At 48.0% G+C, this 24,282-nt stretch overlaps 1 protein-coding gene and 1 long non-coding RNA gene across 5 annotated transcripts; one reads left to right on the top strand and one right to left on the bottom strand.

Moving 5' to 3' along the window:
* The first annotated feature begins 478 nt into the window (after positions 1-478).
* LOC146764718 (uncharacterized) lies at positions 479-1,893 on the top strand. Its single transcript, XR_014950531.1, has 2 exons — positions 479-1,586; positions 1,674-1,893. It is a non-coding gene; the product is annotated as an uncharacterized LOC146764718 (long non-coding RNA).
* Positions 1,894-4,226: 2,333 nt separating this feature from the next.
* LOC146764717 (uncharacterized) lies at positions 4,227-19,070 on the bottom strand. Of its 4 annotated transcripts, none has more exons than XM_085563687.1 (2): positions 18,992-19,070; positions 4,227-9,232 (listed from the first exon to the last, which is right to left on the bottom strand). In XM_085563687.1, the coding sequence occupies exon 2, from the start codon at positions 7,533-7,535 to the stop codon at positions 6,561-6,563; it is 975 nt and encodes a 324-aa protein (XP_085419813.1). In that variant the 5' UTR covers positions 7,536-9,232; positions 18,992-19,070; the 3' UTR covers positions 4,227-6,560. The 4 variants fall into 4 exon arrangements, with proteins under 4 accessions (XP_085419813.1, XP_085419812.1, XP_085419815.1 ...); XM_085563686.1 differs by lacking the exon at positions 18,992-19,070 and adding an exon at positions 9,550-10,023; XM_085563689.1 differs by having other exon boundaries at positions 8,379-9,232.
* Between the last annotated feature and the right edge of the window lie 5,212 nt (positions 19,071-24,282).

The raw sequence follows: 24,282 nt of genomic DNA, 5'->3' as shown, positions 1-24,282 counted from the left end.
CCTGGCCGCTAGGCGGCGCTGTGGGCAGTGAACAGTTTTTTGAAGGTTTTGGGAGCATTTTTTGTGGCTTTTTGGGAAGTCCTGGCTGGTTTGGTGGGTGATTTTTGGGGGGTTTGTGGGGTGGGGTTTTGGGGCATTTTTTGGGTTTTTTGGGGGGAGTTTTGTGGGTGATTTCTGGGGGCTTTTTTTGTGTGTTTCTGGGAGGGTTTAGCGGGTGATTTTTGTGGGTTTTGGGAGCATTTTTGGTGTTGTTTTTTTTTTTGGGGGGGGGTTCTGGGGGTTTTTGGGCACGGCCACGATCCTCCCAGCCGCCGGGGGGCGCCGCTGAGGCCGAACGTTTCCTCGGTCCTCCCAGCCGCCGGGGGGCGCCAGGGAGGTGTCGCTGCAGCTGCTGCCGCTCTCGGTGTCGGACGACGGCGCCTTCGTCTGCTCCGTGAGCGCACCCCAGGGCAGGTGCAGCAGGTGCTGCGGCTGCACGTGATTGGTCAGTGCCGGGAATGGGCGGGGCCGGGGCTCCCAGTATGTCCCAGTCCCTCCCAGTATGTCCCAGACCCTCCCAGTCCCTCCCAGTCCCTCCCAGTTCCTTCCCAGTCCCTCCCAGTATCCCCAGCTCACTGTCCCGTGTCCCAGCCCCTCCCCGGGTGTCCCTGCTGCCGTCCCGGCTGTCCCCGGGGCTCCCGGCCGAGCTGCGCTGCGACGCCGTCGGCTTCTTCCCGCTGGATGTGGAGATCCGCTGGGAGCACCGTGCCCATGGACACACCCGGCCACGCCCGGGGGACACTGAGGGGGACACCGAGGGGGACACTTTGGTGACCACCCTGGGGCCCGGCTGGGATGTGCCACACCGGGTCACTGTGGTGGTGGCGGGTGAGGGACACATGGGGACATCAGGGATGGGGTTTGGGGACACCTGGGGACATCAGGGACAGGGTTTGGCCACAGCTGGGGACATCAGGAACGGAGTTTGGGACACTTGAGAACATCAGGGATGGGGTTGGGGACACCTGGGGACATCAGGGATGGGGTGTGGATGGTCTTGGGACACCAGGACTGGAGCTGGGGACACCTGGGATGGGGTTTGGGACATTGAGGATAGAGTTGGGGACACCAGGACGGAGTTGGGGACATCAAGAGTGGGGTTGGGGACAGCTGGGGACATCGGGTTTGGAGGGTCTTGGGACAGCAGAGATGTCTGGGGACACTGGGGACAGGGTTGGGGACATCAGGAATGGAGTTGGGGACAGCTGGGATATGGCTGGGGACAGCAGGGATGGGGTTGGGGACACCGGGGATGGGGTTTGGGACACTGGGGACACGACTGGGATCTCCTAAGGGACATCAGGAGCAGAGCTGGGGACATCGGGGGGTGGCCGGTGCCACCAGGACGGGCTCGGTGCCACCCGGAGGTGTCGGTGCCACCCGGGTGTGTCGGTGACACGTCCCCAATGTCCCCACAGGTGCCACCAGTCCCAGCGTGGAGAACATGGCGGGGATGGCCCTGGTGGACATTTGGGGAGGTCTGGGGAGGTTTGGGGACATCTGGGGAGGTTTGGAGACATTTGGGGAGTTTGGGGACATTTGGGGAGGTTTGGGGATATTTGGGGACATTTGGAGAGTTTGGGGACATTTGGGGAGTTTGGGGACATTTGGGGCGTTTGGGGACATTTGGGGAGGTTTGGGGATATTTGGGGATATTTGGGGACATTTGGAGAGTTTGGGGACATTTGGGGAGGTTTGGGGACATTTGGGGAGTTTGGGGACATTGGGGACACCGGTGGGGTTGGTGACACTTGGGGAGTTTGTTCCAGTTTGGATTTTAAGGTTCTTTTTTAAAGCATTGATTAAAAAACCCAAAGCACGAATTTAAAGTCATTAAAGAACCAATTACCCAGCTCCAATTGTTCATTGGATTTTTTTTAAAAAGCAATTTTAAAAAAGTTCCGTTTCCCATTTTATCGATTTTTCATCAAATCTTCGCTTTTGTCATGGGAGAGGGGCAAAAAAAGGAGAAAAAAATGGGAAAAAAAAAGGAAAAAAAAGGAGATTTCCTTTCCCATTGTTCCTTCATGTCCACAAATCCAAATCAATAGCAGAGAGTTAGCAATGATCAATAGTAGGGAGTTATCAATAATCAATAGTGAGTTATCAATAATCAATAGTGGATTATCAATAATCAATAGCAGTGAGTTATAAAAAATCAATAGCAGATTATCAATAATCAATAGCAGTGAGTTATCAATAATCGATAGCAGATTATCAATAATCAATAGCAGGGTGTTATCAATAATCAATAGCAGGGAGTTATCAATAATCAATAGCAGTGCATCATTCAATCGGCATTTTTCACAATATTACAAAGAAATCAATCCAATATTATTTATTGATTATTGATTATTGATAATTTATTATTAATTATTAACCATTACAAATAAATTTATCCGATATCAACTATTGATTATTAATTAATCAACACTAAAAATAAGTTGATCTATTATTAATTATTAAGGATTAATTAATCAATATTACAAAGAAATCTATCCAAAATTAATTACTAATTATTGATTATTAAGAATCAATATTACACATAAATTAATCCTATGTTATTAGTTATTTATTATTAATCAATATTACAAGGAAATCAATCCTATATTATTAATTATTATTAATATTACAAAGTAACAAATCCAATAGTGTTAATCAATGTTAAAAATAAAATAATCCAATATAAATTATAAATTATTAATCAATATCACAAAGGAATCAATCTATATTATTAGATATTAGTAATTATTAATTATTAATCACTCGATATTACAGAAACTTTTATCCACTCTTCATTATTATTTATTATTAATCAATGCTACAGAGGAATCAATCCAATGTCAATTATTTATTATTAATTAATCAATATCACAAATTAATAGCTCCAGTATTAGTTATTTATTATTGATTATTGAGCAATGTCACACAGGAATCGATCCAGCATTAGTTATTAATTATTGATTATTGATCAGTGTCACACAGGAATCGATCCAGCATTAGTTATTGATTATTGATCAGTGTCACACAGGAATCGATCCAGCATTAGTTATTGATTATTGATTATTGATCAGTATCACACAGGAATCGATCCAAAGCTCGTTCCTGTGTAACGTTTCCCGCTCGCCGCGAGCTCTGAAAGCGCCGATCGCGGGTCTGTAAAATCACAAACTAATCACTAATTACACAAGTTAATTAATAATAAACTAATTATTACACAAGTTAGTTAGTAATAAATAACTAAACAAGTTAATTAGTAATGAAATAATAATTATAATAGCGATAAAATCGGAGCAATAAAAACGTGGACAATGAGGGTCAGGACACCACGAGATTATAAAAAATGAAGAATTTTGGACACCCAGGAGTTCTTGGACACTGTGAAAACACTGATCACTTGTTCTTTAAATGTTAAAAGTTTATTAATAATAAAATAGTTATTAAAAATATAAAATAAAAAATTAAAATAATAAAAATAATAAAATTAAAATACAAAATAAAATCAGAGTTATCAAAATCTGGACAATGACATTTAGGCAACCACAAGGCGATAAAAAGAAAATCATTTTGGATGCCCGGATGTTTTTGGGCACCGTGAAAAATGCCAGTCTGGTTCTTTAAAATATTTTAAAAATTACTGATTCAAACAAGTTAATTAGTAATAGAATAGTTATAAAAATAGCAATAAATAGGAGTAATAAAAATTTGGACAATGAGGGTCAAAGCACCACGAGATGATAAAAAATGAAGAATTTTGGACATCCAGGAGTTTTTGGGCACTGTGGAAAATAACAATCAGTTGTTTTTTAAATTTTAAAAGTTTATTAGTAATAAAATAGTGAGTAAAAAAAAACAAACAAACAAACCAAAAAATAATAAAATACTAAATAAAATCAGAGTAATAAAAATGTGGACAATGAGGATGAGAACACCACAAGATGATAAAAAATGAATTTTGGACATCCAGGAGTTCTTGGGCACTGTGAAAAGCACCACTCGCTGGTTTTTGAAATTTAAAAATTTACAAATTCAAAAAGTTAATTAGTAACAAAATAGTTATAAAAATAGCAATGAAATCTGAGCAATAAGAATCTGGACAATGAGGGTCAGGACGATGACAAGACAATAAAAAGTGAAGAATTTCGGACATCCGGATGTTTTTGGGCACTGTGGAAAACACCAGTCAGTTGGTTTTTAAAATTGTAAAGGTTTATTAGTAATAAAACAGTTAGTAAAAAAACAGCGATAAAATCAGAGTAATAAGAATGTGGACAATGAGGTCAGGACAGTGACAAGACAATAAAAAGCGAGGGATTACGGACGTCCGGATGGTTCGGGCACTGAGCTGCCAAAACCACGCCTTGAACAAGGAATAACCTAAAAGCAGCAGCCTGTTGCATATTCATCGATCTCATGCATGATGCATAAATCCTGTCCAGTCACAGAGCCCGGAGCAGTGGCAGCCTCTTCTCAATCCCGCGGCGCCCGCAGGGCTGAGCGGGGCACGGAGAGTGAATTTCCTTTAATCAGGGAGCGCTTGTGGCAGCACATTGCTCTGCCTCCCAGCATTTTCCACAGAGGAGCACAGAGGGAAACGAAAGAGAAATCAATTTCTGTTTCTGCTCCTTGTTTTAGCATGTGGAATGTGTTTGGAGAATTGTTTACCAATTTGTTACCCAAATTGTTGTGGGGTGGTTGCTGGGTTGGGTTCTGGTGAGGATCGTTTGAGCCTGGGGCCAATCCAACCCACCTGGGGCTGGAATCTCAGAGAGGGTCACGAGTTGTGAGGAGTTAGATTTGGGAGTTAGAAAAAGCGGGTTTGTAGTTGTAGTGTCTCCTTTAAACAGTATATTAATAGAAAAAGCAGGTTTGTAGTATTAGTGTCTCCTTTAAACAGTATATTAATAGAAAAAGTAGGTTTGTAGTTTTAGTGTCTCCTTTAAACAGTATATTAATAGAAAAAGTGGGTTTGTAATTTAGTATCTCCTTTAAATAGTATATTAATAGAAAAAGTGGGTTTGTAGTTTTAGTATCTCCTTTAAACAGTATATTAATGTATATTAGTATAGTTCTAATAAAGAAACCATTCATCCTTCTGAGCTGGAGTCAGGCATTGTCATTTCTTCCCCCCGGCTCGCCTGCATTTACAATAAGCTGTAAATTCTTTTTCTCTGGAAGATTTCGGTGTCCTGCGGCTGCCGTCCCGGTGCAAGTACCTCATTCCTTTCTTCCCACGCACAGAGTTTCTATTTTAACCACAAAAGCTCCATTTTAACCACAAATCTACATTTACCCTACCATTAAAATGTTAATACAGCACTACTAATCAATGTAACATAATACAAATCCTATTCAATTTAATACTTGCAAAAGCCAACCATAAAATATGCATTTTTCACAGAGGACATCCCGAGGCTGCTGCAGGGACAGCGATGTCACCGCTGTGACATCGTCGGGGACGGTGACATCCTCAGGGACATCGCTGCTGTCACTTCTCCCCCCTCCCCAAACCACACTGGATTTGAGACGAATTCGGGGAATTTTCTGGGAATTTTCATTGCAATTGTCCCAAATGCTGATGGGAATTCCTGGGGTGACGTCAGTGGGGACACTTGGGGACATTCTGAGGACGCTCTGGGGACACTGATGGGGGTGCCGGTGGGTCAGGGGCTGAATGAGCCCCTCGGTGCCTTGCAGCAGAGCCGGGTTATAAATGACAATAGAATAATCAGCTTTTGAAATTCTGTATTGCCTTCTGCACGTTGTTATTGAGCACGAGGATTTTGCTGTGGTACTTGATATTGATTACTGATAATTCCTTGCAGCTGCTCGCTGGTACAACAAAATCGATCCATTTATGTGTGCACCATATAACAAATTTACTGCTAGAGTAATGAACAGATATTATATCATAGGCCTTAATATATTAAAAATAGATAAACATTAAATAGATCAATAATAAACATTGAAATAGCGACTATGCAATGTTAAAATGCTTTTGTGTGACTGACTCAGGTGTAAAACAATTCAGTTGTTTCCCACATCTGTGGACCAGCCTCACCAGGTGATACCAGTGACACAAAGCTCAGAAGAATTTATGAATTTATCAGGGGGCCTGAAACAACAGGGTGGAACCATGAGAAGAAATCAAAAATATAGACTTAATCTACAGAATGTCCTGCAGACAAGTCAGAGGTGAGACCCAAACACGAGTTCCTGGGACACACAAACCTCCCGGGAGTGTTTGAATAATGTCAAAACTCAGGAGTGTGTTCCTGGCCCTGCAGTGGAACCGGATCCGGAGAACAAAGGGTTAAGTTGAGGGCGAGTTCTTTGGCCAGCCCCAAAACCCTTTTTTATCCCTGATTAAACTTTGTTTAGTAATCCCTTAGTGAACTTTGTTTTTCACACCCGGCTGGGATTTGGGGGGGCCGGGGGGGTCCCTGGACAGCCCCCGCTGCTGAGCACTGACCCCCCCTCACCGAGCACCGGGACCCCCCAAAAACCGCACCTGCACCCCTTCAGTGCCCCCGACCCCCCGAGCACCGGGCCCGGACCCCCCTTTGTGCCCCCCACCCATCACGGGGGTTCCTCCCCCTCCCCTTTGACCCCCAGAGCCGCGGGACCCCCGGGAACAGCGCCGGGAACGGGGGGGCCCAGGGATGTGAGAATTGGATTCGTAAAGGATTCCCAAATCCTGGCAGAAAGCTCACACTGCCTTGGACTTGTCCATGCAAACTCTGAGATTTTATTGTGCCAGCGAGCAGCTGCAAGGAATTATCAATAATCAGTATCAGTATGAGCACCTCAGCAAAATGCTGGGGGTCAATAGGAACGTACAAAAGGCAACAGAGAAATGCCAAACCCAACAGAAAAAGCAGAAAAATGCAAAAGGCAGCAGGGGAATGCAAAAGCCTTCTGAGTCCTCTCAGAATGGCCCCAGGTGCGGCTGGTAACGTCATCCCAGAAACTCCCATCAGCATGTGGGACAATGCCCATGAAAATTCCCAGAAAATTCTCCGAATTGGTCTCAGATCCCTCACGAGGAGGGGACTGGTGACGCCAGCGCTGTCCACCAGGATGTCACTGTCCCTGATGGCATCAGAGCGGTGCCATCGCTGCAGCAGCCTCGGGAGATCCTCCATGGCTTTTTGGCACCGCTGGGCCAGGGCGTGCCTGCTGGGGCCACCAGGGCCGCCGGAGCCACCACAGGGACTCAAGAGGAGGTCGTGGATGTCCCCAAGTGTCCCCAGCAGGTGATCCTTGCCCAGGCAGGCACTGGCATCCCACGGCTGCTCAAACTCGGCCACTTCGGCCACCAAGGCCTCAGGGACATCGGGGGACGCCTTCTTTGTCCCCTCCAGGATGGCCTCGATGTCCCTGAGCCGGCGCTGCAGCTCCTCGGGGAACCACCTGCCTCCTTCACACTCTTCCACCAAGCGCTCCAGCGGCCCCAGGGCCACCTGTGCCCAATGTCCCCTTCTGGTGGCCACCATAGCTTGGCTGCTGGCCACCACGGCCTCTCCCACGGCCTCGTTGGTGGCCGCAGCCACCTGGGCCTTGTGCGTGGCCCTGCCAAGGCCCTCTTTTCCCTGCCCAGGGCCACCTTCAGCTGCTGGGCTGTGGCCACCAGGCTGCTCCCAGCTGTCCTCCTGCGGGTGGCCACGTTCTGCAGGTCCCCGGCCCGGATGGCAGCGATGGCCGCGTCCCAGCGGGTGTCATGGAGCTCGGTGGCATCCCAGGCCAGCAGGGCCCGGCTGTCCTCGAGCCTGACCACCAACTCCTGCCAGGCCCAGCCCGCAGCTCTCACATCGGCCCAGGTGGCCCCTGGGGTGGCCCCAAGCACGGCCAGGGCCTGGCCCAGGGAGGGGACACCATGGTGGCCCAGGGAGGTGACACCGCCCTGCTCCAGGGTCTCACCGAGACTCCAGGTAAAGTTCCTCAGGTTCCCGTGCAGGGACTCTGGGGACATGAGCTGCTGCTCGTCCCTCTGTAACCTGGTCACGGTGGCTGCCACCTCACCCAGGGTGGCCACCACGTTCACCCGTGACTCCAGCTGATACGGGGACACCTGGGGAAGGGACAGGGGAGGTGTCACAGACCTGGTGGCACTTGTGGCCTCCTGTGGTGGCCCCAGTGTCCTCCCAGGGTCCGCTTTGTCCCCTCCCTGGAGGGCTCTGCTGTCCCCTCTGTCCCTTTGTCACCCCCTCATCCCCTCTGTCACACCCCTGCCACCCCCCACTGTCCCCTCTTCTTGCCCAGGGAGACAAACTGTGTCTGTGTCTCCCACAGTTTCTGCTCAGTCAGGCCTCAGATATCAGGCCCCCTTATCAGCTCCATTGCTTTTCTCTCTGTTTTATTCCCCATACCGGGGTACCAGGGCTCTGCCCAACGGGGGTCACTGGGGATCATCCAGCCCGGATCCTCCCATGGGGAATGGAGCTGCAGCAGTGCACCAAGCTCTTCCTGCACTCTCTTCCCTCACTCCAAACTCTTCCCTCACTTGGGGCACTCACAGGGCTTCCCTTACTGGTGCCTCCGTTGGTGTTTGGCCAAGGTTGAGCTCATGGAGAAGCTCTTCCCACACTCCCCACACTTTGTGGATGCGCCGGTGCACGGTGAGGTCGGAGTTGTGCTTGAAGCCCTTCCCGCAGTCGGGGCAGCGGTAGGGCCTCTCCTCGGTGTGAATCCGCTCATGTAGGAGGAGATTGGAGCTGGTCTGAAACCTCTTCCCACACTGGGGACACTCATAGGGCCTCTCCCCAGTGTGGATGCGCTGGTGTCTTCTCAAAGTAGAGCTCCACCCAAAGCTCTTCCCACATTCCAAGCACTCATAGGGCCGTTCCCCAGTGTGGATCACCTGGTGCATCATCAGGCCAGACCTGTCTCTGAAGCCCTTCCCACACTTCCCACACTCGTAGGGCCTCTCCCCAGTGTGGATCCTCTGGTGTTTGATCAGGCTGGATCTCTGGCTAAAACCCTTCCCACATTCCAAGCACTTGTGGGGCTTCTCCCTGCCATGAGGCTTCTCCACCAGCTCCGAGCTCTGGCTGGATCTCCACCCGCCTTCCTGGCTCAGGGGGGCTCTTTCATCCCTGCAGCTCCCTGGGCTGGGTTTGCAGCTCCTCCTCCTGCAGCATCTCCGGGGCTTTTCCTCCTCCTCCATCCAGCCACACTCACGGAATTAAAAATCCTGGTTTGAGGGAAAAAAACAAGAGAAGAGCTCCTTGGACTGGGGGTTCCTCCTTGCCCAAGTTCATCTCAGGAAGTCATTGGGAATCTCGTATCTGTAAGAACCTCTAAAACACCAAGATTCAGCCCAAAAATCAAATCTCACAAATTTCAAGACACAGAACAAAAACTCCCCAAACATCACAAGTCAGCAAAAACCTACCCCAAAAATAAAGATTCAGCTGCCACATAAAACCAAAGCACCAACATTTAGCCCAAGCAAGCTCAGAAACACCAAGATTCACCCTGTGAAAATCGTGGATTCCCCTCCACAGTCACCTGCTGCATGTGGGGGGAGCAGCGCTCCTGGGGCTGGGGGGAGGCTGCAGACACAGGGAGGGGTGGAACCTTCTGCTGCTTCCTCTTTCTGCTCCTCCTCCTCCTCCTCCTCCTCCTCCTCCTCCTCCTCCTCCTCCTCCTCCTCCTCCTCCTCCTCCTCCTCCTCTTGTGTCTCTACTCTTCCTCACACTCCTCTTCCTCCTGCTATTCCTCCTTCTCCTGCACAATCCCACCCTCTCCTGCCACCTGCATCCTTTGACCATTCTGTTCCTCAAGCCTGCTTCTCCTTCCCTTCTCCTCCTGCCTCCAGGCCCAGCACCCACTGCCGGCTCCCTCTTCCCCCCAGCCCCACAGCATCCCAGCGCAGGGGCAGGGATGGAGCTGGGGCAGGTCGGGCTGGGGCAGCGCTGGGCTCTCGGCCGCTCCCGCCCGCACTCGGTCCCGCCCGCACTGCAGCCGCTCCCGCCAGGACAGCGCGGGGGGGCCCGGCCTTGGCGCTGCCCCACTCCCACCTCCCCAAATTCCCCTCGCGGGGCCACGGGGCCGAGGGGGGGCGCAGGTTGGTCCAGGTGGGGAATGCTGAGATAATTTCAAGAGTGGGTCCCCAAGAAGAAGAATTGGAATTTGTGGTAGACACAGGGGCAAAAAGAACCTTTATGTTAAATATTCCAAAAGGTTATAGTGTAAGCAAAGATACTGTAAAAGTAACAGGAGCAAAAGGAGAGAGTTTCACAGTACCCGTTATTAAAAATGTGGTAATAGAGGGAGAAACTAAATTTTGGATGAGGGATGTTTTCTTGGTCCCAGGGGCAGGTAGCAATTTATTGGGACAAGATTTACAAGTGAAATTAGGAATAGGGGTTGTTCCAGAAGATGGGAAGATGACAGCTAGACTTTTAAAACTAGGCCAGGAGGATGGAAGAAGAATTAACAAGGAAGTTTGGGCTGGGGAGGGAAATAGGGGAAGATTAAATATTGACCCCATAAAGATTACAACTGAGGAAAAAAAAATTGTCCCATACATGTATGGCAGTATCCTGTATCTTTAGAAGGACGGGAATGTTTAAAGCCAGTAATAGAAGGACTAACAAAGGATGGGACATTAGAACCTTGTATGTCTCCCCATAATACCCCAATACTCCCAGTAAAGAAGCCTGATGGGAGCTATAGACTGGTACAAGCCTTAAGGGAGGTTAACAAAGGAACTCAGACCCGCTATCCAGTGGTACCAAATCCTTATACTCTTTTCAGTAAAGTTCCTCCCCAGCATCAGTGGTTTAGTGCAGTAGACCTTAAAGATGCCTTTTGGGCTTGCCCATTAGCCCAGGAGAGCAAGTTATCTTTGCTTTTGAATGGAAGGACCCACTAACTGGAGAAAACAGCAATTAAGATGGACAAAACTATCACAGGGGCTTACAGAATCCCCAAACTTATTTGGACAAGATTTAGAAACAATACTACAAACTTTCCCCACTCCCCCTGAAATACAAATTATCCAATAAGTGGATAATCTTTTACTTTCTGGGGAAGCTGAAGCTGGAGAGGCTACTATAAAGCTTTTGAATTTTCTTGGGGAAAAAAGATTAAGGGTATCAAAAGGGAAGCTGCAATTTGTAGAATCAGAGGTAAAATATCTTGGACACTTGCTTAGTAAGGGTAGTTGGAAGCTCAACCCAGACTGAAACACAGGGATTCTATCCCTTCCCCCTCCCTCTTCAAAGGGGGAAATCAGAAAGATACTCAGATTATTGGGATATTATAGATTATGGATTGAAGGATATACACAGGCAGTAAAATTTTTGAATAAAAAAAACTGACAGAGGGAGATGATATAAAATGGATCAAAAAGGGTAATGAAAAACTAAGAAAAAAGAAGTTAAAACTAGCCCCAATATCAACTTTAAGCTTACCTTCACTAGCAAAACCCTTTCATTTGTATGTAAATGAAAAAAAGGGGGTAGCTCATAGGGTTTTGTTTCAAGAGTGGGGAGGAGTAAAGAGACCCGTGGCTTATTTATCAAAGATGTGGCATCCAGTAAATCAAGGCTGGCCAGTGTGTATTCAAGCTATAGCAGCTACTGCAATCCTGGTAGAGGAAAGCCATAAACTGACTTCTAGAGGTAAATTAATTGTGTGCACACCTCATGCAGTACTAAATTTCTTCCAATTTGCATTGTGATTTTTATCTTGAAATACATAACTTACTGTACTCTAGGATTGAAAAACTAGTTTACAGCTGTGACATAGCAAAACCTGCTATTAATTTGAGTCAACGCAGGCTGTTCAATCAAGTGTTCTCAGTGTGTAAAGTTAAACTAAAGGCAACACCAGCTGCTTGGTAGGTCAATGAGAAACAATTTTCCTTCCAACCAGTTCTTTTTTCATGTACCCAAATGTGTTTTGCTTTCTTCGTTTTTTTGTTTTGTTTGTTTGCTGTTTTTTCTGGAAGTGCTAACTACTTGCAGTGTATCTAGAACAGCAAATAAAATTGTGCATACAAAACACTTGTAAAAAAATAGGGCTCATTTTTTCCCACAATGGGAGGTGGCTACATATAGAAAAGGGAAACTACAAAGCTAAATAAAGAAAAAGTTTCAGTATCTTCTAATGTAAACAATTTGTTACTTCCAGCATCACAGTGGGTGTGTGACACACACATATGAAAAAGATGGTGAGGGAGATCTCTGTTTACTACAGTTTCCTATTTCTTGAATGAGTTAGAGAGCTATGAAGCAATTGTGATTCCTTGTGTGGATTGCCCAAGCCTGCAGGGAGGGCTTGGCCATGATTCCCTCTGTGCTGCAGGCAGCCCTGCAGCGTGGCAGCAGTGGCTTGCCTCTGGTGAGTTTGCAGGCAGGGTGCTCCAGCACTGCAGTGCTCAGGGGCAGTTTCCTATTTTGACACCAAAGCTTAAATTCAAGAGTGCCTCTTCCCATCCAGTTATTGTTTGTACTGTAAGAACCCCTTCAGAGAGTGTCTCCTGGCAGTCAAAAAGAGAGTATTGCAGAGATGAATTCCTTACTTGCTGTCTCCCCCACTGTATCCACATTTTGTCTATTCCCTCTTCAAATTATAGATTTGTAAAACTCATGCTCTGTGTCCTCAGATGCCCTTCCCAAATCAAACCTTGGCTTCTTTGCAAATTACATTGCACTAACAAGCATTGCCTCAAATTTTTTATTGCAGGCAAGATCACTTCAGAAGTAAGTTTTTGTTTACCTTGTTCCTACAACCCTTTCAAGTTTGTGAATGGAAAATTGTGACAGCAAAATAAGTCTTTAGTTTTAGCACTGTCAGGTGTGGGTAGCTGGTAGCCCTTGGCGGAGGGTGCCGTGAATTAAAGGCCTGCAGAACACACATAACAAAAGTAATTAAATTTGTAAGGAAGTTGAAAAAGGAGGGAGAGGTGATTGGCAGACTCACCTCTCCAGGATGTAGGACTAATGTTAGAAAGTGGACTGATATTGGAATGTGGATGTTGAAATGTGAAGAGAGAAAAAGAGAGCGAAAGAGAGAGAAAGGGAGAAGAGAGAAGAAGAGAGAAGAAGAGAGAAGAGAGAAGAAGAGAGAAGAAGAGAGAAGAAGAGAGAAGAAGAGAGAAGAAGAGAGAAAAAGAGAGAAAAAGAGAGAAGAGTGAAAAAGAGAGAAAAAGAGAGAAAAAGAGAGAAAAAGAGAGAAGAAGAGAGAAAAAGAGAGAAAAAGAGAGAAAAAGAGAGAAGAGTGAAAAAGAGAGAAAAAGAGAGAAAAAGAGAGAAAAAGAGAGAAGAGAGAAAAAGAGAGAAGAGAGAAGAGAGAAAAAAAGAGAAAAAGAGAGAAAAAGAGAAAAAGAAAAAAAGAGAGAAAAAGAGAGAAAAAGAGAGAAGAAGAGAGAAAAAGAGAGAAAAAGAGAGAAAAAGAGAGAAAAAGAGAGAAGAGTGAAAAAGAGAGAAAAAGAGAGAAAAAGAGAGAAAAAGAGAGAAGAGAGAAAAAGAGAGAAGAAGAGAGAAGAGAGAAAAAAAGAGAAAAAGAGAGAAAAAGAGAAAAAGAAAAAAAGAGAGAAAAAGAGAGAGAAAGGGAAAGAGAGAGAAAGAGAAAGAGTGAAATACACCCCAAAATCCCCATACCGTCGCTATTTGTAAGTTCTCCCCCATTCCTGCTAGACAGAGTGACAACAAGGGGAGGGGAGTGAGGAAGTACAGACAAAGGCAAAGCTGTGAAAAAGAGGGAGAGCTGGACCACCAATAGAGATAAGATCAAAGCAGAGATAGCTGACTCTCACAATGTGCTTTATTTTTTTAAACAAGACTTCTTTTTTTTCCTTCTGATTTTTGTTATTAAGGAAAGGAGGCTTTTGTTCTGAAGAATGGGTCTGTAAGACTAAAACAGTTGGATGTTGCCTAAAAAGCAAAAAACCAAGAGATGTGATACATCTTGTGTTAAATTTGGGCTAGTCTTTTTTTTATTTAACTAATTATAGCTCACAAGAAGAAGAATTGGCCTCTGCAGCAATTAGCACAGCTGGATACAAGAAGAAGAAGCAGCTACAGAAAAAGTTTTTAGTTAAACCCAGAAAGTTTTGAAGAAAACTAATGGTGAAAGTTAATGCAGTATTGTTTTTCTTTTCTTTTAACACTGTGTTATTAAGAAGTCCTTTCCAGGTACTACTAAAGCAGCAATCCCAACCATGGAAAAGAGGGTGAATTCATGCCAGCAAAATAAAAGAATTTGTGAAGAAACGTGAGGAATGGACTATCACATCTAAACCAGGTGATACCAAATTGACTTTCAACCAGGACTGGGTGGTAATGGTTTGGGAAGAGCCAAATGATCCAAGGCAGGTACAAAGAATAACACCTAACTGAGAAATAAGGCAAAGCTTGCATCACTGGTTCTAAGCCCTGCCTGAATAAGCCCTGAGACGCCTCCGACACCTCCTTGGCAGAGGAACACTGCCACTTCAAACAGGAGGGTCGGGAGTGTTTGAGTCAAAGAGTTCTTATAGTCTGGCCTTAGCCTGTGACTTGTACAGGCAAGAAGGGAAATTACCATTAATACTATGCTGTATACTTTATTTGATTCATCCCCATATTGGACATGGCAGCTGGGTTATAAGTGAATGTTTAAATTATGAGAATAATTGGCATTGTAGCTCACAAAATCTATGTTCTTGTGGCAAGAAGTATTGAGTACTGAATCAATCCCCTATACAGAAAGACCTCAAAAACTGAAGTAATAAACTGCTTTTGTAGATGGGGATTATCAATGCCTGTGGACTGAGAGATACCTGAGGAATGGTGGAAAACCACAGTTAAAAGGTGTCAAAAACAATTTGCCTGGAAATGAGTAAAAAAGGAGTGACAAGGGAAACAGAGGGCAAGCCTGGATTGAGCACTGTACTCACCAGCGAGAAGATCACACGTACCTGCTGTGGGCAGCAGCCCCACAGGCAGGGGAGGTGGGGGTATAAGCCACGCCAGACCTCTGTCATTCCTGTTTCTGTCTCTCATTTGTTGTCTTTTCCCTTCTGAGATAGCAGCAAGATCGTGTCACAAATGCTACAGAAAGTATCACATGGAAAGAAACCAAAGTTCCTTTTTGTTACACACACCCATGTCAACAGCCACTGTTATAACCCATCCAAATTAAGTACCTTCAGGAAAAAGGGGGAAAATTATCACATTACAAAGAACTTAGGAAAAAGTAGTAATACTTGGGGCATGGAATGTCCAAAAGGAGAGATGGATTTGTTTTACATTTGATCTTAGAAATATAGTCCAATATAGTCCAAGATTCGGTAAAGAGACAGTTAGTAAAAAAAAAGGTAAAACAAGCACAGCAGTCTAGCTCTGTGTTAACCCCAAATTATATCCTGAGTCATATTAAATGACTCCAAGCAGTTATAGAGAAGATAATAAACAAAGCTGCTCAGGCATTGGAATTAATATTGAGTCTGCAAAGCCAAACATCACCTGCAGTGCATTAAAATAGGTTGGCTTTACACTATTTATTGGCTAAAGAATGGGGTGTACAGATTGTTGAAAATAGATGGCAATGAGGATGTCATCCTAGAAAAAACAAAGGATATCAGAAAAAAATTATGACCCAGGTATCAGTCCAAAAATGGGAAAATAATGTTAAAAACTAGCAGGTGGGGTAATGTATTGAGAATGGGATGCTGGAAGAAATTAGGATTCTTCCTTTTATGTGTTACAAGTGTTTTGTTATTTCTTCTTTGTTTAATCCCATGTTTTATTTGATTACTAACAGAGTCCAAAGAATGCAAGAGGACAGGAAATATTCTTTATAAATCATTTGGCTTGAGCAGTAAGAGGTGAGATTGTGAAAAATGCATATTTATGATTGGCTTTTCGCAAATGTTACAATGAATATTATATGTGTCATGTTAGAAAGTTATGCTGTATTAATTCCCTTACGTATTGTGTTAAGTGTAGTTTTAGGTTACAACATTATGTTAAAATAGAGATTATGTATGTGGGGGGAGTTTTCTTTTTAGGAATGAGATGCTCCCTTCGAAGAACACCTAAATCTTCCAAAGGAGAGGAATTTATGGCTTCTGATCAGGAGAAGCTAATTTCTTCAGGCCTTGCTCAGACTTGAAGACACCAGGGGATTAAAGGGAACAGTTGACATACAACAGAGTTTCTTGTTTAGAACAGAATGTATGCATAACCATGAAGAATGTATGAATATGCAACAAGTGTCTTGGTTTAAGGGTGATTCCTTTGTTCACAAGTCAAGCTTTTCTTGACTTAGTGTCCGAGAGCATCTGGACGTCCGTAATTCTTTGCTCTTTTGGTCTTGTAATTGTCCTAACTCTAATTGTATTATTATTTTTATAACCATTTTATTATTATTAAACTTTTAAAATTTTAAAAACCAAGTGATTAGAGTTTTTCAAAATTTTCAAAACTAGATGAGATTTAAAGGTGACCCTTTAACTCATAAACAATAAATAGATCATTTGAAGGAAAAAAAAAAGCAGCAGGTTGTGGGGGGGGCACAACTGAGGCTGCTGAAGGCTGCTGTGGAAGAGAAGCTGCATTCCAGGCACCCAGGAGGAGCTTCAGAAATGCAAATTAACACTGCTGGGGCAAACTGGGGACAATGTACCTGGCTCTTCTTGCCTGGGGCAGGAATTGGCTGATTCCCTCTGCCCCACACCCCAAGCTCTGCCTGCTTGCACAGATGGAATCTGCACAGCTGAAGGCAGAGCCCATGCTGAGGATCTCTGACTCTGCAACAGAAATGGCTGAAGCTGCAAAGGGAAACAGCAAATGGAGAATGTTGGGAAAACTTCACTAAAATAAGGGGGGGATCATCCCTCTGCCCACTCCAACATCTGCTGTCCCTGTCTGTGCTGTACAGGGTGTATCAGAGCACTGGGGGTTTTGCTAGAACAAGTTCAGGGAAATCAGTTGGAATTCGAGTATATATGAAGGAGTAAGAAAAAAAATGGTCAATTGATGCAGCCCCAGCTTGAGGGAGCGCCCAAAGGTGGGGAAAAGATGAACGGCCACCAGAACAAATCCTACAACACCATGGACCAGCCCCTGGGAACCAAAATGATTTTGTGAAAAATGCATGTTATATGGCTCTGTGCAGATAGTTACTATATGTATTATGTTATAATGATAACTTGTGCTGTATGAACATCTTAATAGTATGGTAAACGTAGCTTTGTAGATAAAATTAAGCTTTAGTAATTAAAAGAGAAAATATGCATGTGTGTGTGGGGGGGGGGGGGGTAAAGGAATGAGAACACCTAAATTCGCTCAAGGAACACCTAAATTCTCCAGAGAAGAGGAATTTATGGTTTTCTTACTAGAAGAAGTTAATTTCTTCAGGCCATGCTCAGACTGGAGGATGCCGTGGGGATTAAAAAAAAATAGCTGACATACAACAGACAGAGTTTCTTGTTTGAAATAGAATGTATGCATAACGATGAAGGATATAAGAATATGCAACAGTGTATTTTTTTAGGGGCGATTCCTTTATTCACAAGGTATTCTTGTTGTGGCTTAAGCACCCAAGAGAGCATCTGTCCATCTGTAAGTCTTTGCTTTTTAATGTCTTGCAATTGTCCTAACCCTAAATTTTTAGTAGTCTAATTGTATTTCTACTTCTATAACCATTTTACTAGTATTAAACTTCTAACATTTTAAAAACCAAGTGATTGGCGTTTCTCACAAATTCATATCAGGAGACAGAGAACCCATTTTTCATTTGAATGGCATAATTTGATTACAAGCTGTCCTCAGAATAAGAACCAACCAGACAGCTCCAGCTCCTGACCTTCCTGCCGACCAAGCCACTGAAATGAGGAACACAACATTTCAGCAGGAGATGGGATCAGATTATCTGTGAACAGAAAAAGGAGGAGTTTGTGGAAAACTAAATGGCTCAAACTGCTCTTGGCAAAGAGATGACGAGAAAACTGCTAAAAATTATAAGAAAGGAAATAGGAGAGCAGTTTATGTATTGGTCCAAACATGGAAAGGATGGGAATGGGACACACTTTCCTGGCTCCCCAGCACACCAGGGGTTAAAGGAATGCTGCTTCTCCTCTTCTGTGCTGCAGCAACTCTCATCTTTTTACCATGCTCCACACCTTGGCAGTGCAGCTCATCCAGCAGCTGAGCCAGGGCATGCAGGTGGCAGCCAGGCCTCCTGATCCACAAACGGCTACAAAAGGACAGGGAATGAGGGCACCGAGAATAATCCCAAAACCAAAGAGGACCCGGGAAGAACAAAACAGAGTCAAGGAGTCAATCTGCCTGGAGATAGGGCCGGGCACTTGTAGAGAAGGGGAGAAACCATCAGTTCCAATAAATGGTACAAATTGACCCAGACAGCTGCTCAAAGTCCCGCTACATTCCCGAACTTCGAGGAGAAGAACAAAGACTTAACAGAGCCATGAATATCGGCTGTTATACAAAAGGAGGGTGCACATTAACGAGGACAGGCTCCAGGCGCATCGGGAAGTCGGAACCTTCCAAGGAACTCAGCCGGTGGGCAAAGGCAGCGGGAGATGCGGCCGGGAAAATGAGGATAAAAAGGAGGCTGCGGGCTACAGCCACGGCAGAGAGCGCACAGCAAATGCCCCACGGCCTCTGCCCCTGCTCGGCAATAAAGTCACTTTGACAGGACTCCTCGCTCTCCCCGGGCACACGAACCTCCGGCGACGGGAATTTCCCCGCCCGCTCCCGGCCGCGGGGCAGCCCCTCTGTCCTACCCACAGCAGCCGGGCCGAGCCAGCGCTGCTCCGGCAGCGGCTCCTGCCCGGCCCCGGCGGGAAGGAGACCGCGGGCAGCCGCTCCCGCAGCGCCCTCAGCCCGGGGCCGGCACGGGCCGGACACGGCACCGGCGAGCCGCCGGAGCCCCCTGCCGCCCCCTCCGCCCGCAGCCGGCCCCGAGCCCCCGCAGAGCCCAGCGCGGCTCCCACCTGCGCCGGGGCCGCCTCCGAGCTCCGGCCGCTGCCGCCGCTGCCGGGCCCGCACAGCCGCTCGGCCAATGGCGGCGCTGCGCGGCCACGGCCGCCCTCAGCCCGCCGCCGGGGCCGCGCCGCGCCCCGCTCCCACCAATCAGCGCGCCGCAACCGCGACTGACGGCACCGGCGGCCAATGGCAGCGAGCTCGGGGCGGGCTCTGCGCACGGCCCCGCCTCGCCCCGCGCTCTCGGCGCCCCCGGGCTGCGTGAGGGGAAAGCCGGAGATGAGGAACAGCCCCGGCACGGGCCCGGGCCGAGCCGGGATTGAGCTGCCCACACAAACAAACTTCTCCGCGCCTCCCGCCACGGCTTTCCCGGCCCTGCGCCTCCCGTGCCTCCGCCTCTGCGGGAAGCCCAGGAGCCTCACTTCTCCTGCCCCTCGTTATGCATCAGAGCTTCGCTTTGATTTCCCCCGAAAAGGGAAACCTGCCCGAAGCCCTGTGGGTGGGTGGGGCAGGGGAGAGATTTCTGGCAGAAAACTCCAAAGACTCGGAGCAGGAGAAGGAGAAGTCAGTGCAGAGCCTTAAATGCAGCTTTCCCCACGCCTCCCTGCTCCCAGCTGCACCTCCTCCCCCGGCAGGGCAGGAGACAGGGAATGGGGCCATGCTCAGCTCATCCCCCGGGGCTTCTCCCTCTGCTCAGGGACAGGAGTCGTTCCCTGCTGCACCCTGCGCTCTCTCCCGGCCGAGACTTCTCCAGGAACTTCTCGGAGCGGAGTCCATCCCCTGGGCACAGCCCCCTCCGAGTGCTGCAGCGTGGGTCACTGTGCCACGGGCTCAGTCCTGCCAGGACAGGCTGCTCCAGCGGGGCCCCTCTGCCCGCGGGCTCACAGCCTCCTCTCAGGAATCGCCGAGCTCCGGCCCGGCTCCTCCAGGGGCTGCAGGGGATCTCTGCATCCCCATGGACCTGCAGGGGGATCTCTGCATCCCCATGGACCTGCAGGGGATCCCTGCATCCCCATGGACCTGCAGGGGGATCTCTGCATCCCCATGGACCTGCAGGGGATCCCTGCATCCCCATAGACCTGCAGGGGATCCCTGCATCCCCAGGGACCTGCAGGGGATCTCTGCCTCCCCATGGATCTGCAGGGGATCTCTGCCTCCCCATGGAGCTGCAGGGGGATCTCTGCAGCCCCATTGTAATATATGTTATGGCACAATTCGTGATTTTGTAAAATATACATCAAGTCAGTTGTGCTTGTAGAAAAAGATTCTTAAAGTTTTAAATGACCAGTGGCTGCAGCCGGGGCTGGAGAAACCACAGTTGGCAGAGAAAGAAAGACCTAATTTACAAATGAAAAACGGTGTCTCTGTGCAGAGATGGGCCCTTTCCGGGAACAATCCAGGAGACACCCAACCTATAACCCCTGGTCTGCCAGGGAGCCTGGAAACCAGGCACACGGGCATCCCGCCCTTGCAGCTGCTGAGGAGGCTGCTGGGCTGTGCTTCAGCAGAGGAGATGGAATGTGGCTTAACACTCTGCCCTTCTCTAAAAACGGAGAATGGGTCAGGAGGTTTGGGCTCTGAGCACACAGCAGCCTGGCCCAGGCACAGGCCGTGGTGGGACAGGGGCACAGGAGCCTTCTGTGACTGACCGTGGCTCTCTGGTTTCTCTCTGCAGGCTGCCAGCTCCTCATGCCATGGAAACGGCCCCACTCGGCTGCCAGTCTGGGAGGGCTGGAGGGCTGTGGGTACTCATTTGCTGTCAAAAATAAATTGTGTTTTTTTGTCATTGTCATTGTCATCATCAGAACATTTCTTTCATCCTTTTCCAAGTTTTTGGCCCCTCCAGGGTAATATTCTTGTGTCCTTCCTCAGACAGTTGATGGCATTTGGCAGGGGGGGTTTAGCAATGTGAAAAGTTCAACAACAGCTCCAGTTGCCAACTGCAGCAGCCCCTTCAGGAGCCCTGAGCTACCAGCGAGGTCCACGTGTGCCTTGCAAAAGGGAGTGGTTTGCAGCGATGGGGTTGGTGCCCTGCTGCAAAAGCTGGGAGCAGATCAGAAGTGGCAAAATGCCATTTTGGCTCAACCCCCACCCAGGTTCTTTATCTTTTCCCTCTGCTCGGTGATAGGCAGACAGGGCTGGATCCAGCGAGGTTCAAGTTCTGGGTTCTCCCTGGCATCAAAGGGATCAACTAAACTCTTGTATGCAGTGACTGCAATAGGGCTACTGAAGGAAAAAAGGGAATGTCATGAGATGGGGAATCCTTCTTGTCTCCTCTGTCTCCCCAGGAGCCCCTTGGAAAGGGAAATACCCACTGGGTTTATCTGACTCCTTCCCAGCCAGCCCTTCCCTCGCTCCCGGGTCTCATTTGCTCCGCAGGATTCACCAGCTCGCTCAGCTCAGAGGAGCTCTCAGAGGAGAAAACGCTGCCTGGCGTGGGGCTGCCTGATCCCTGTCTCACCTTGATTCCATTTGCCCCCTCCCTGCCCCATCCAAGAGACCGAAGGATCCCCCACAGCCCCACGGTCCTGCAGCAGATCCCGGCACGTTCCCTGCTCCGCTCCTTGGTGCCCTGGGAGGCTCCAGAGCCCTCCCTGTGTGCGGGACAGCGGCTGCAGCACCGCTGCGCCCGCGGGCGAGCAGCGCCCAGGAGCAGCTGCGCCAGCTCCGAGCCTGAAGCGGAATCCTCAGCGCACACAAATGACAGCTGGCACTTCAGGGGCTGGCAGGAGAAGCTCAACCCATCTGCTCGCTGCCCTTCCCAGCCATGGCCACGCTGGTGCAATTGGAAGAGTCGCCCCTGCCCAGGAAGCTCTCAGGTCAAAGAGAGGAGCAAAAGCCACGGGTTTCAGAGGTGTTAGCTGCCACTGCCTCTGGTTTTCCTTCCAATTCCTAAGGGGTTTTGACTGGTTTTACCATTTCAACACTTTCTGTGTAGAATGCTTATTTTATGATTGGCTTTTCACAAATGTTACCATGAATATTATATGTGTAATGTTAGAAAGTTTTGCTGTATTCATTCTCTTAAGTAGTGTGTTAAATAGAGTTTTAGGTAACAACATAATATTAAAATAGAAACTCTGCTATGTAGGATTTTTTTACTTGCCCAAGCAAGAGATGAGATAATCAATAAACTCTTCACACAGGGATGGCAGTGACTTGGGGCACATAAAGAGTTACAACCTCCTTATCAGAAAAGACAAACATTCTTCCATCTTGTCTCCATCTTTATGGAAGCACCAGGATTAAGGGAAAGAAGTTGACAAAATCCAGAAAAGTTCCTAATTTGCAAGTAATTTATGCATCATGTATGAGATACATGAATATGCAATAGGCTATTGCTTTTAAGGTTATTCCTTTGTTCACAAGGCATGCTTGTCCTGGCTTAAGTGTCTGAGAGCATCTGGACATCTATAATTTTTTGCTTTTTATTGTCTTGTAATTGTCCTAACTCTAAATTTGATTACTCTAATTGTGTTACTATTTTTATAACCATTTTATTATTATTAAACGTTTAAAAATTTAAAAACCAAGTGATTAGCGTTTTTCACAACGTTCCAGGCTCCCGGGGACCCCCTTATCGGTCTGGCTGCAGGCCTTATCGCAGGCTGCAGAGGGTCCCCCCGCTCCGGTGCCGCCCTTCTCCGCTCCCCAGCCCCGCCCCGCCGGTACCGGGCGATCCCCGGTGGCTCCGGGCTGACGATGCAGCGCCTGCCCCGGGCAGCCCAACCCCACCGCGGGAGGGTCCCACGCATCCCCGGCCCAGCGCCGGGGCTCTGCCGGCAGCCAGCACCGGGACCCCAAAATTCTGCTGTCCCGGGGCCACCGAGCGGGCACCCGGCCCTTGGCCCTGTTATAGATACATATTATAATATTGGCTTTTTGCAAATATTCCATTGGATTTTATATGTGTGGTGTTACAATAACTTTGTTATATAGTTTTTATTTCTCTTGTTCATTGATTACGCTCAGACATAGTAGTGCCATAGCTGATAGAAGCATGCTTGTGTTAAAATTCCTGCTTGGATGGGATAACATCCAGTGAGCACAGGATGAGGACACCTGTACAGATCTGCCAACCATCAGCACTCACCGTCTGAAGGCAGTGTCGGCCGGGGCCAAAACTGAAGATGATGATAAAAAAGGACCAAAACCACAACCAAGGAATACACATGCCCTAAAAAGGTGGAACCGAGGAGGAGCCATGCTGAACAGTTCTTGGAATATGTAAACTAGCTTGGGAAAAAGTTTACTATGCATAAGGGACTATGAATATGCAACAGGCTGGTGTAAGGGAAAAGGTATTCAAGGGGTATCTCCGGAGATAACCGTGTGCTCTTGGCTCAGTGCCGAGATGCACCCGGCCGTAAGAACCTTTGCTCTATGGCCTTGTCTCCTCTTGTCCTGTATTAAACTTTTTAAATGTTCCCAGGGCAGTGAAGGTGTTTTTCCCAGCCCCGAGCAGAGAGCTCTGCCCGGCGGCTCCCGGGAAAGGCGGCGGCGCTCGGCAGCGGCCCCGGCCCGCCCGGCCCGCGGGAATTCCCCGCAGCGGGACAAAATCCTGCCCCGAAGGAGTGCTCGGAACGCCGCCTGCGGCTCCTCCGTGCCCCGCAGGTGCCGCAGCTGCCCCGCTGCGGCAGGCGCGGCTCTGGAGCAGGGAGGCTCTGCGGGACCCCCGGGCTGTGCCCCCTCCCGGGCCGTGCCCCGGGGCTGATGCTCGGCCCGGGCTCTCTCGCTGTCCCGGCTCCCGCAGGCTCCCGGCGGGAGCGGCACCGCCCGCCCGGCGCCGCAGGGCCGAGCCCTGCCCAGCAAAGGCTCCGTGTCCACGGCCGGGCCCTGCCGGGGCTGCGGCCGCTGCCCGGCCCGGCACAACCCGCAGCGCCCGGCGCGGCTCCCTCCAGCCGGGCACTGCGGCTCCAACCAGGCGGAATATTCAGCGCACGGAATCTCTGTCAGCGCTGCTCACATTGCAAAACCAGCTGCTGCCGAGGCAATCCCAGCTCCCACTGAAGCCTCCCACCCAAAATGCTGCCTTCAGCTCGGACACACCGGTAAGAAACCCAAGAGCAAACTGAAAGCTGATTAGAGAATCTTGCACAATCACACCCAAGAACATTTTGTTATAAAATCACAAATATTAACAGAAGCTGAGAAAGTCAACAATGTTAGAAAACAAGCTTCCAACAATGGGACTCAAAGAGCTAAGAGCATGTGTTTGAATGGAATAAGCCCTCTCTGACATGTGAGCAATGCCATGGAATTTCTCAAACCAGGGAAATAGGGAGGCCTGGCAGCAGCAGCT

This window comes from Lonchura striata, chromosome 31 (assembly GCF_050655825.1).
Source record: "Lonchura striata isolate lonStrDom1 chromosome 31, ASM5065582v1, whole genome shotgun sequence".
NCBI classification, from domain to species: Eukaryota; Metazoa; Chordata; class Aves; order Passeriformes; family Estrildidae; genus Lonchura; species Lonchura striata.
Note: the sequence above shows the minus strand (reverse complement) of the source record. Positions and strands in the feature narration are given on the sequence as shown.